Source organism: Ursus maritimus, unplaced genomic scaffold (genome assembly GCF_017311325.1).
Source record: "Ursus maritimus isolate PB19 unplaced genomic scaffold, ASM1731132v1 scaffold_13, whole genome shotgun sequence".
Taxonomy (NCBI): Eukaryota; Metazoa; Chordata; class Mammalia; order Carnivora; family Ursidae; genus Ursus; species Ursus maritimus.
In genome coordinates this window covers 48,984,702-48,997,959 of record NW_024423675.1, presented here as the reverse complement: position 1 = coordinate 48,997,959, position 13,258 = coordinate 48,984,702, and the positions used below count along the sequence as shown (strand labels likewise).

Genomic DNA, 13,258 nt, shown 5'->3' with positions numbered 1-13,258 from the left:
CTTCCAAGTACCAGAATGGTGAGAGGATAAATTTCTTTTAAGTCACTTAGTGATAATTTGTTATCTAGGAAATTAAAACAGTTATCAAACAGATTATGCCAGTTGAACTTTTTATCATGATTATACAATCTGTGATAACGTGAGTTTGAAGAGTTGTAGTCTCTGCAAAAACCAAGCTGAACTTTGGAAAGACTAGATAAAAGTGTGTTGCTTTTTTTAGGGGAGCTTGGCTGGCTGTCAAAGGAACATGAGACTCTTGATCTTGGGGTTTTGAGTTCAAGCCTCACGTTGGGTAGAGATTACTTAAAAATAAAATCTTGAAAAGCATGTATTGCTTTTTTTTTTTTTAAATTTAAATGTATTGGTAAATTAACTGTGGGCAAAACAGTTCTAAAAGATTAGAGGAAAATATAGCAAAAATCCACAAAAATTCTGCATCCCTGGTTCACAACTTACAATGTAATGCAGTGCATGTGATTTGTGCAAGAAAGATAATTAGAGGACGCCTATAAGCAGACCTGTACTAAAAAGAAAACACCTGGGTCCTACATTAAATAATTGACAATATTTATATTTTAAGTTAAAATATGTAAGAAGAAGTTTTTTTAAAAAAGATTTTATTTATTTGAGAGAGAGCGCATGTGCACATGCAGGGAGAGGGGCAGAGACAAAAGCAGACTCTCCACTGAATAGGGAACCTGATGTAGGGCTCGATCCCAAGACCCTGGGATCATGACCTGAGCCAAAGACGCTTAACCAACTGAGCCACCCAGGAGCCCCTAAGAATAAGTTTTTTGTGTGTGATAAGTGCTTTAAGTGACCTTTTGGATTAACTGAACTAAGGGTCCCAGACAAGAGGGCACTTACTGTACTAGTTGAAGACAAATTTTCAGTGTCTAAGGCCAGTTAGCTTCAAATACGTGTGGTTTTTACCTTGGCATCTCTTCAATTGCCACAACTCCACAGATGTAGAGGACTCCAGGTGAAAATTGTCAGCTGACCAGATTTTGATCCTTTTATAAGGCCACACCTGTTCAGTCTCAAATATTCCTTGGATGAAATCCTGGGTTAATACTGCTGGAAGAGATGCATGCCCTATTATATACACATTCACTAATTTTCCAAAATGCAGTTTTTCAGTCACCCCATTAGAAAATAATATCACTATATTCGTCAAATTTTGAAAAGAAGCATTTGCTCTCCTCACCATTTTTACATGTTTTTTTCTTTTCTTTTTTTTAAACACTGTAGACATAAGACTCCTTAGCAGTTGATTCTGGGCCTTGCCTCAACTTAGAAGAGACTTCACAATTCATTTTGCACCTTCTACTACTTAGCTATATGTTATGTTGGAGGAACATAAAGTGATGTCACTGAAAATATTCTTATATTACTGAAAATGTATCTAATATACTGATGATTCATTTTTTCTGCTCTAATTACCCTTATAAATACAGAATATAGATTTAACTAGAGACAATGAATTATTTCTTTTCAGAAGGAAATGCTATTTATTTTTTCTAAACAAAAAGTTAAAAGAAAGTATCAATTATATTACCAGTTAAAATAACTTGGAAACTAGCATATTCTCCCAAAATAACAGCAAAAAATGCTATAGGACAAATAAAAATTAATGACTGTAAGGTATTAATTCAACAAAACCATATTTTACCAAAATATTTTATTGCAATAAGATATTTACTGTCTCAAGATCAATACAAAGTTATTAAAATTATTTACATAAGAATGAATGAAACTATGTAGCTAATACTACCTGTTGAGTAAACAGCATCAGCACAATTTTACCCTCTAAATCAATACCTAATTTTCTAAGGATTATTAACAATAGTACAAAAAAAAATTACTGATCATGGTTGTTAAATTCACTGATTTCCATAAAAAGAAAAGTCCTTCATCAGGTTTATTTAAGATAAGAAATTTATACCTTTGAAGAGTAACTGGAGAAAAGTCTGATTCCTTCATCTATCCTGCAGTCCAGTGAACTTTATGATTAGTTAAGTAGTACATTTTTTCTAAACTTCACACTTATTTCTCAAACAGATTTTTTCTCAGTATTAATGTCCATGTATATTACATTTCACATAATATTAAAAAAAGTATCTACACTAGTTTTTAGTCAGTTTGGAACTAATATCCACGGTGTACAAATATTTGCACTGTGTACACTCAGATATGCCCACAAAAACTAGTCTGTTGGTGACTTTAAAAAAATATATTAGGATGCCAAATATATCTATTTTATTATGAAATGAAGACTTTGATTAAGAATATATTTTTATTAGGCATTTTGGTAACAAATCATTACCCTATATATAGTTGATTTATTCAGTGTATTTTTAAAAGTAAATGAATTCCATTGTAGTTTTTCTTGAAGGAAAAGAAATCACTTCTCCAGTTGTTGAGGAGTACTAAAAGCTTCGTACACATTAGCAGCAAAGTCTTTCACTTGCTCCATCATCAACAGATCCTAGCAAAGATGACAGTAAAACATTACAATTTATAAGAAGGATAGATAATTTGAATCCATAGCTGCAATTTGAGCAATGAATTTAGCTCTAAGTTTTATAGCATTAAGGCCAAAAAGAAAATCATTTAATGAAAGGAATATTTGTTCTTATAGTAACTTCTAGGAGATATTTATTGTTTAGGCTCTTACGTGAAAGATGGTGAGTATGATAAGTATTCAAGTGTGACTTTGAGAAGAAAACCCAAAACAAGTCTTCCAATGGACTTTTATGTATGCCAAGGGCTAGATAACATTATCTGTTGAATAAATGATTACAGTACTAAAGATACAAACCTAAAGGTACTTTTGCTAGAAGCTGACATAACGCGGTTGTGGGGTATATTAGTTTTTTAGAAGATCTAACATAGAATACATGTAGCATGTCATATACTATTGCATACATGTACATAAACCGCACATAGACACTTTTGAACAAGGGCTCTTAAGAGATTTGTAAATGTAAAAATAAGAAAAAATTGTATATTTGTTTTCATTAACCCTTAAAATCTAGTATTTCTTTCAATTATGGAATTGCCAACCGTGCTAGTACTAGCATGGCCTGTGACTTTGTCTTCAATGTCCTCAATGGAAATCAGACATTTTCACGTATGATAGTTGTGGAAGCTGCATGAACTGCTGTTATAGCTTGTTATTTAATGTGTGAACAAAAAAGCAATACTGCTTCTGCATAAATTTGATTTTAAAAAGCATTTTTAAAACTGTATGTAATTGGTTTTCTTTAAAACCTTTGTATTTTATAACATGTATTTGTAGACATTATTCTGAGAAGGGGTCAACAGGCTTCACCAGACTGTAAAGAGATCCATGACATGGAAGCAGCTGAGTGCCCCTGTGAGCACCAGAGAAACAGTAAGTAAAACTGTCCTTTGTGTTCTCTCTTAAGTATCAGAAAACCCAAGTGAGCTGTAGACAAGTCTTGATCTCAACAAATTCATGATTAAATTCTCTGAAGGCAATGTGGCATTTTAATGCATAGAAACTATGGTTAAAAAAACTGGTGGAGTCTTTGTCAATCAATAGTGTAGTATATAAGTTTAAACTACAGTCACACTCAAAAACTTTAACAATATCAATGGTGTTTTTATTAGATTGAAATCTTTTGTTTTTGTTATTCAGATTTTAATTAATGTAGTACATGAATTACTTAAGGATTAAAGCTGGTGGTGGTATATTATGATTGGCTGTATTTCCCACTTGTTGCCAAGATGAACAGGCTACTGATAAATCCAGAGACTTATATGAAAGTGGAAAAAGGTAAAGTTAAGGTTTAATGCCAGAAGTTGCAACCTTTTTTCTCTCACTGATTTAGAAATTTAAACTAAGTTTTTAATTAAAAAATTGGGCTTAAATTAAACTTTAAGTGAAATGAGATCAGTCTTATTCACTCTTCCTTCTGCAATATGAATGTCTGTCACGGGTGAGAAAGATGATACAGAAGACTGAAGAGAACAGCATGTAAAGGACAAACCGATGACATTATACACAGAAAAAAAGAAACACAATCTGTAGTGTCTCAGTGCTTTTCATATTCCCAAGTAGAAAGTACAAGGAAGATAATCTAACTTGTCTGAGACAGATGGTACTGAGAAGATGCCATCCTGACACTTAGGCCTTAGAGTGTCCTCACTGTCCATTACTGCAGTAGTTTGGAATTGAGGTGTATTGCAAACAACTTTTTACTTTTTTTTTTTTATTTTAAGTAGTTCCATGCCCAGTGTGGAGCCCACCACGGGGCTTGAACTCATGACCCTGAGATCAAGACCTGAGCTGAGATCATGAGTTAGAGGCTTAACTGACTGAGCCACCCAGGCACCCCACAAATGAGTTTTTACTTCTAATACAAGTTTTAGTCTTCTAAACCAAGTTTTCTAATCCAAGTTTGCAAGTGACTCAGAAGAAAAGCTATGTGGATTCAAAGTTACTATTTCAATATCAGTCTTGATGCATTCCAAAATGCTTTTCTAAGAAAGGATTGAGTTATAGGTATACTGTCTAATGCAGCTTTTCATGAGATTATTAGTGAACTCTTAATAGTCATATTAAATCTAAAATGCTTTACTTCCCACAAAAATTTTTTAGTTTTCCTCAAAATTGGTGGAACCGCATCACTGATCTCACAGTTCAATCTTATGACCAATAATTTAATGCAAAACATTAACACAGTAAGTTCAACTGACCACAGGATGTATGTGGACTAAAAATGCAGGCGAGTTGGTGTTGGACTATAACACGGAGAAACACGGAGAAAGGTATTCCCAACCTCATAAGTTTGCCATGATACACTGTTGATCTCATGGGGCATTCTACCACACTCTATGTGTGATTTTAAGTTTTTGGTTTCTTTGAACAAATATCATAGGAGAGAAATGTAATTTTATTTCAGACAAATATAACCACAACCAAAGATACAATGTTTTTAATACCCCCAAACTTTCTTCTTACCTGAACAAAATGACTAGGTGTTTCACTGCAAACTGAATGGATCTGTCCATTTACTATTGGAATTATCTTAGCTAATGGCAGGCTGACACTGGAAAGACTGAAAAATCATCATAGTAATAATTATTTTCTGAAATTATCTTATAGGAACTTAACATTTTAATTATAGTGCAACACAGGCACTGAAGAATACTCACAGAAACATATTAAGAAGAAAATAAAAATCACACATAATTCTACCCCGTAGAAATAACAACTGTAACTGACACCATAATTTCTTCCAGTAATTTTTATACATATTTATGTTTTGTGTGTTTTTTAAACACAAGACTATAACCTCCCCAGCAATATTATTTTATATTTTTATTATGTCATGAACATTTTTCTATCTTATTAAATGTTCTTCTAAAGTTTTAATCTAGTTTTTAATGATTATAAAGCTAATTCATCCTCTAGCTGTGACAATTTAGATCTAGCTCCTTGGGGCTGGGCATTTAAGTTTTTGCCTAATTTTCCTTAAGTGGTTCTTTGTATTAACAGAGAATTACTGGGTCAAAGGGTATGATTTTTTTTTTATTAAATTAAATTAATTTATTTACGAGAGAGAGAGAGAGAGAGAGAGCGCGCGCAAACTGGGGAAGGGACAGAGGGAGAGAGAGTCCAAGCAGATTCCCACTAAGGGCAGAGCCTAAGGTGGGGCGTGGTCTCAGGACCCTGAGATCACGACCTGAGCCCAAATCATGAGTTGGACGTTTAACTGAGCCACCCAGGTGCCCCAAGGCTATGAATATTTTTAAGGTTTATAATGTATATTGGCAGATGCCCTCTACTTCTCCAGCAGTGTGTGAGAAAACCTGCTCCATTATGCCTTTCTACATCAAGCATTAGCTTTTAAAAAAATCTTGGTATGTCTGATGCTCAAAATGGTATCTTACAGTTTTAGTCTGTGTTTCTCTCAATTACTAGCAATGTTGAATGTTTCTCCTCCCTAGTCCAGTGAACGACACTATTATCTATCTGGCTGTATAAGAGGAGACCTGGGCTTTACCTTGGCACTTCTCTATCCTGACTATATCGAATCCCTCCACAATCCTAAGTATTTCCTTAGTGTGCCTATGTCTCCCCATTGCCAAACCTCATCCAGGCTAAGCAGTTTCTCTTGTCTGGACTGTAGCAGTGACCTTCTAACTTGTAAGTGCTCAACAATCATTTTTTTTTGGTGAATAAATATTTATGTGATTATGGATGATAAAATGACTGTTAAATGATGAAACAATTTGTAAACAATGATGAAATAATTTTTGTATGTGGGTTATAGACTTAGGTTTATTGCATTAAATGCAATACTTCATATATTTATACCTGAGGCTACACTAGAAATTTCCTTTTAAATATCATGAAAATGCTGAAGCTATGTTGTCTAACCAGTATGCTATGCTGAGATTTGAGGCAATGCATAAAAAGAAAAAAGGAGTGTAGAGATTTATTTATTCCTGAGAAGATTATGCATTGTTGTCCTTTATGGTAGCATTTTTCAAAATCTGTCAAGTTTTTGTTTACTTGTTTGATGTCTCTCTTTGTACATTAATTTTTCTTCAACAGAAACTGAATAAGCCACTATCATACAAGGTCTGTGAGGTTAGGTACCACTGTTTTACTCACTGTATTATCCCAGTACTTAGTAAAAGGCCTAGTGGACAGTATGTGCTCAATGCATACTTCCTGAATCAATTAATACAATTCTTTGTTCATCCACTGCTATATCCCACCCCAATTCTCCTTTTCCAATTCCTTCTCCACAGAGCAATCCAAGTGACCCTACAATATAAATTCCATCGTGTAACTCTCCTGCCACTTCTCTAGTGGTTCCCCAGCACTCTCAAGCTGACAACCATAATCTGTATGTGCTCAATTCTCCAACTTGATCTCACACTCCCCCTTTTCCTAGTTCCAGCTGTTCAGCTGTCACACCAGCTTCTTCCAGGTCCTCAAGTGTACCATGGTTCTCCTCTTTTCAAAGTCTTTGCCCTGTGGCTTCTGTTCTAAAAGTCAACTGCCCTACGCCAGTCCAAGGCTGTATTTAATAGATGCTCATCTTTTAGTTCTCAGTTCAAATTATTGCCTCAAGGAAGCTGCTTGACTTTCCATGTTTGTTCAAATACTTTTGTTCAATACTTTTATCAGTGTTTTTTTCCTTTTAACACTTACCACAGTTTGTACAATTATGTTTATTGTCTATTTCTCTTCTGTTGTAAGATCCATGAAGACAGAGACCTAGTACAGTGCCTGATACATAGTAGGTGTACAACAAATATGCTAGATGAATGGAAAAACTGGCACTTCTACTTCTCTTTTCTTAGTTATCTGTTTGTGTCTCTGACCATTTCTTTCTTTGGATGTTTCCTTCCTTAACTAATGTGTCCATAATGCTGTTAACCTCTTTGTATAATATATACAGTTTGCAAACATTTCTCCCAACATATCATTTGCATTTAATACCAATTATAAAGCTAATAAAGCTTGTTTGATCTGTAAGTCTTACATTTTACAGCCAACCTATCACTTTCTTTCGTAAAGTTCTCTACTTTCATTCTTAGACTTTCTCCATCTTGAACTCTGACAAATATTCATCTGTTCGTTTGTTCTTATTGTTTAAACCTCCTGGATTTTTTTGGCTATGTGTGTGGTACAGAAGGGTCTAACTTTATTATTATTTTACATTAGTTGTTGTAAAATGACTAATCTGTCTTATCATTTACTAAATAATACATCTCTTCCTCACCTTCATGATGTACTAATTTCCTGTATATTTTAGACCCTGTTTCTGGATTTTACATCCTATTCCATTGGTTTATCTACTATGAGTAACATATTATTCTAATAATTTCAACTTATATGTTTTATAAGGAAAGTATATTTATTGCTTACTTTTTCAATAGTTTCTTGAATACTATATATTATGTGCATGTTATATATATAGTATATACAGGAATATATATATATATGTGTATATATATATATATATATATACACATATATATAAAATTTGAGCTTGTATTAGTTAGCATCACTTTCCAGTTGATTCTCTTGAGGGAAGTTCTAGAGCCTTTTTGTCTCTTTGCCAATAACCGAAGATCTTCTTTCTTGACTTACTGTGATGGCTAGAACTTTCACTACATTTTAAATAAAAGGAATAACACACGGCATGATGGAAATATTTCTAGCATTGAATCATGGAGTATGAAGTTGATAACCAATACAGAAGAGAAAAAACTTAAGACAGGAAATACCTACTAAATACCTAGTGTGTGTAATGAAATATGAAAGGGCATTAGATAGTCTCTGACTTTGAGAAGAGGCTTAAAATATAACAGGACTACAATTCCAGTTCTAGGTGAAAAATGTGGGTTGTATAGGAAAGTAAGTAGGGAGTACTGTAGGAGTTCAAAAAGGAAGACCATCAATGGCTGATGTGGTTATAACAAAATTTTTGTAATTCTTTAGGGTACAAGGTCAAGTATTTTTGTTAAAACAACTACAATTCTTTATCACTACTCAGGAAATAACTAACACCGTGCTACGTGGAGATTATAGTGAAGTAATTGGAGCACCTTCATTTAGGGAGTATATAGGGACTGAAACTTATTTTTGTATAACTTAAAGAAATCTAAAAAAAGATGATATTTAAATTGTTTAAGAAAATAAATGTTATTGCTCTAAATATTCCAAGTCCTCAATGTTAATTGCAAATTATTCTCTTTAAATAAAGAAGGGTTCCAGAGAATGAGTTAATAATTTCTTGCCCTGTGTATTTAAGAATTAAATTGGATATTGCACATACATACTGCATATCACTTACTGTTTCTCTTCATTTTAATGGACTAGTTTATAGTCAGTTAACATTGGTTTAGTATTTATTATTTTCTGAGTTTAATATAAAAAACTACAAAACAGGTTATTAAAGAGTTATAAATTCTACTAGGAGATCCAAAATATTCATGTTGAGATAAGGATATAATAAAACATATGATACATTTCAGCAGTATGAATGTATGACTTAGAAATAGTTATGATTAAAATTACTAACAAGTGCACTAACTAAATACTCCCAATCCTACAATAAGAGCTAAAAATGAATACACTATATAGTTGTAGAAGTAAGAGATAATTCATCAAATGGGAATTTACAACAAGAATGCCTGGTTATTATAATGACCAAACTATTGAATTATGTGGGCCAATTATGGCTTATAGTAATTAAACACATTTTCAGTTTTATATTCTAAAGAATTAAAAAAAAACCCAAGGACTGGAATTTGGTTTACAGAAAGGTAGTTTCACAGCTTATTTCCATATAGTGGCAAAATTTGGGGAAGAAATGAAATTTTTAATATTGAATCCAGAAGGAGTCATTCTATGGAGTCGTTGGCTTAAGACAGTTTAATTTGTTGACAAATGGCCAATCAAATTTATCCTCTAAGATTTTTTTTATTACCTGGAACAAAAAATAAACATATCCAAAGCTCTCTTTTATTATTCATTACACACATAACATTTTTTGTCATCTTACCTACTCATGGAGTTGCTGCGTTGAAGGTCCTGTTCGGTAGGTCGAAAGAACTCAGCCATATTGTCTAGCAGTCTGCTAAAACCTCGGTTTAAACATGTATTCAAAACTGTACTAAAATCTGGACTATACAAAATAAGAAGGAAAAATTACTTTAGATTCTCAATGGAAAAGGAAATAAATTCAGTAACTATGTTATCTTTGGCAGCCACCAACATTTCTAGTCACAACCTACTTTTTATAGCCTAAAACATTTTAAGAGTATATCAAGGAGTTAATCTTTAACAATTAAGCATAAGAAGTGAGCTTATTATTTAGCATAACACAATGAGAATTTTCATCCATTTTGCGAGATCTTCTTATATCATCCAGCACTTTGTACAATGTGTTTTCAAAAATATCAGTAACAGTATTACTTTTCTTCAGGAAACTTTTTTAAAGAAGATTTTATTTATTTATTTGACAGAGCGAGTGAGCACAGGAGCAGGGGGAGGAACAGGCAGAGGAAGAAGGAGAAGTGGGCTTCCCGCTGAGCAGAGAGCCCAATGTGGAGCTTGATCCCAGGGACCTGAGATCAGGACCCGAGCTGAAGGCAGATGCTTAACTGACTGAGCCACCAGGCACCACTCTTTAGGAAACTCTTGAAGAGGAATCATCTTACAGTCACAGATATTGGTTTGCTTTACATCCTCTGTCATGACATCTCAGTGAGACAGAAACTTTTATTATCATGTATGGATGAGAAACTGGACACTTAGAGATGAAGAAATTTGTCCAAAGTAACTAGTAAATGGGAGAGCTAGAATTTGAACCTAGGTCTTTTTGATCTTAAAGTTCAAGCTCTTTTTGTTACACCATGTAAATATATCACAAAACCTCTTTTTTTTTTTTTTTTTAAGTAGGTTCCATGCCCAGTGTGGAGCCCAGTGTGGGGCCTGAAGTTACAACTCTGAGATCCTTTATCCAAAAAGGATAGCCAAGAGCCAAGATCAAGAGTTGGATGCCTAACTTACTGAGCCACCCAGGAGCCCCAAAACCTCTTTGATAAAAAGAATAATATATATGTGCTATAAAGTTAGAAAATACCTAGTTGAACAGATTAGTTTGATATTTGACATCTGGAACTCTCAAGCTCATGGGAATGTTAGGCTAGGGGCTATACATTTGGGAATTATTAGCATACAGACAGTGGTTAAAGCAATGGGGGAATATGAAATTGTTTGGGACAGCTGAGGATGAAATGAGAACAAATACCTTAGAAAACTAATGTTTATAAGAAAGATGGACATAGGGGAAACTAAGAAGAAATAATCTGAGAACGTGGAGAGAAATTAGGAGATTACACTGTCATGGAAGCCACTTGAGAAAAGAATTTTAAGAAAGGCTTGATCAACAGTGTTAATTCTCAGAGAAAGGCCCGGTAAGATGAACGTTGCAGGTTGACTAGATTTCACAAGAGATCATTGATGACCTTTTCTAGAACACTGTGGAGTTATCTGGTGGGAATCCGAGTAAGAAAAAACGTGGAGCTGGCTATTGTAGAAAGTCAAGAGACTAGAACTTGATGAATTCAGATAGTAGATTCGGTAGCTGAGTTAACCTTCAAATTTGCTGATTTTTGTCATGATCATGAAAATATCTTATAAGCAGAGGATATAATTTCCTCAGAAAACACAACTAGAGAAAATGGTCCTAAATTATGTTTAGGATGAAAGAAACTTTGATATTTTAACCACTTAAGATAAAGTGCGTAAGACTGGTATTACTACTCAGAATCTACAATGATAAAACTACCTCAACATTGGCTCAGCCAATGTTGAACAGCTAATTAACAGGAAAGGCAAACTTGAAGCTAGGTCTTCAAGTCTTCTAATGCATAGTCTTGGTGCTTTCTCCATTTTTTAACACCCTGGTTGTCTTCTGGGTGACTTAAAACAGTAATACTCAGTTTAGGGAAGATGTAAAATTTTTATCACTCAAAGTTTTAGGGACATTATATAGTCTATTCTGAGAGGATCAGGGGGAGTAGATCTCAAAACTGAGTATGTATGTATGTGTGTGGGGGGAGTATACACACATCGAATATGTGTGTATGTGGTATACATGAGGATTTGCTGGAGCTGGCGACCTCTGGCTCGAAAGTGCATTTCTCCCCAACTCCTCAAGTCAGTATCAAGTAATTTCAAGTTGGTAGTCAGAACCGCTGCAGCTACAAATTCAGTTTCTGGTTTGTTTGTTTTACAGAGCTAGTTGTTGAACTTTTACAAACACACTGGGTATAACAGAATCACCCCTGAGAGCTTTTCTCAAAATATAAATGCTAACTGTCTTCAGGTCCTTCAACCAGTATTTCAGAATCTCTAGGCTAAGGAAGTAGGTTGAGGAAGGCATGGGCATCTTGAAAAAAATCTGTTTCTCTCATCACCTTAATAAAAGAAACACTAGTTTAGGTAGGAAATCCTACCTAAAGACAGGGGAACAGATTCAAAATGTAATTTTAACAAGATACTATGTTACATATGTTGTTTAAGAAAAGCAAAAAAACCCAGTCATAAGTACATTCAAAATAGAAACGCATGTTTTCTATTACATGCAGTATACATACCTTTCCAACATGTCTCTAGTTTCATTGAGTAGTTTAATAGTGGTAACATCTCTAGGAGAAAGCCCGCAGGCCTGTGAAATTAAAATGCTATACTTTAGGGTTTCAAATGTTAGCACACAGTTATGATGAAACTAATCATATTAAAAAACGCCAAGAGTTCAGGAAATCTACAAATCTATGTTTTATCAACAATCAAGAAATGAGTTTTTTAAACTCAAACTGTAAAAGTTCATATGTACAGGTAAGTACTATTTAAAACATGAATCAGAATCTTAGTTATTGTAAATAATGTTGCAATACACATAGGAGTGCATATATAAAATTAGTGTTTTTGGTTTTTTTGAATAAATACCCAATAGTGGAATTATTGGCTCATATAATATTTCTATATATACACACAAGGGAATATTACAGAGCCATAAAAAAGGATGAGATTGTACCGTTTAAGACAACATAGATGGACATAGAGGGTATTATGCTAACGGAAATAAGAAAAAAAATACCATATGATTTCACTCATATGCAGAACACAAAGAAATGAATAAAACAAAAAGAAGAATGAGACCTATAAATATAGAGAACAAACTGATGGTTGCAGAGGGGAAGGTGGAGAGGGGCTGGGCAAAATGGGTGAAGGGGAGTGGGAGATAAAGGCTTCCAGTTATGGAATAAGTCAGTCATGAGAATGAAAAACACAGCATAAGAATATAGTCAATGATATTATAATAGGGATGTATGGAGATGATAGTTACACTTTTGGCGAACAGAGCATAATGTATAAGTTTGTGGAATTACTATTTTGTACACATGAAACTAATGTAACATTGTGTGTCAACTACACAAAAAATGAGTCAAAGTAAAATTATATTTTGTAAGATCCTTATTTATTTGGCCCCTCTTGAACACATTTCTAGAATATATTTACAAAGAAAAAGATAGTCCTTTGAGGTTCCAGAGGCCTGGGATTTTTTTTTTTCGTTCTTTAATTGGTAGGACATTTTATCAAAATCTGTGTGTCTTTTTTCATCAAGTCTAGTCTGGGACTCTGTGTGTCCTTTCAACCTAAAGTTTCAGGGTTTAATTCAGTTCAGGTAAGATC

The 13,258-nt window shown here is 33.8% G+C and overlaps 1 protein-coding gene across 1 annotated transcript in view; it reads right to left on the bottom strand.

The window, feature by feature from the left end:
- Positions 1–1,662: 1,662 nt before the first annotated feature.
- PEX3 (peroxisomal biogenesis factor 3) overlaps positions 1,663–13,258 on the bottom strand; it is a 34,274-nt gene continuing 22,678 nt past the window's right edge. The window contains exons 9-12 of the mRNA XM_008695042.2: positions 12,160–12,230; positions 9,558–9,680; positions 4,991–5,087; positions 1,663–2,488 (exon numbers count right to left, since the gene is read on the bottom strand). Of these exons, the coding sequence (XP_008693264.1) occupies positions 2,405–2,488; positions 4,991–5,087; positions 9,558–9,680; positions 12,160–12,230 (375 nt within the window). The 3' untranslated portion in view covers positions 1,663–2,404. The remainder of the gene's footprint in view (positions 2,489–4,990; positions 5,088–9,557; positions 9,681–12,159; positions 12,231–13,258) is intronic.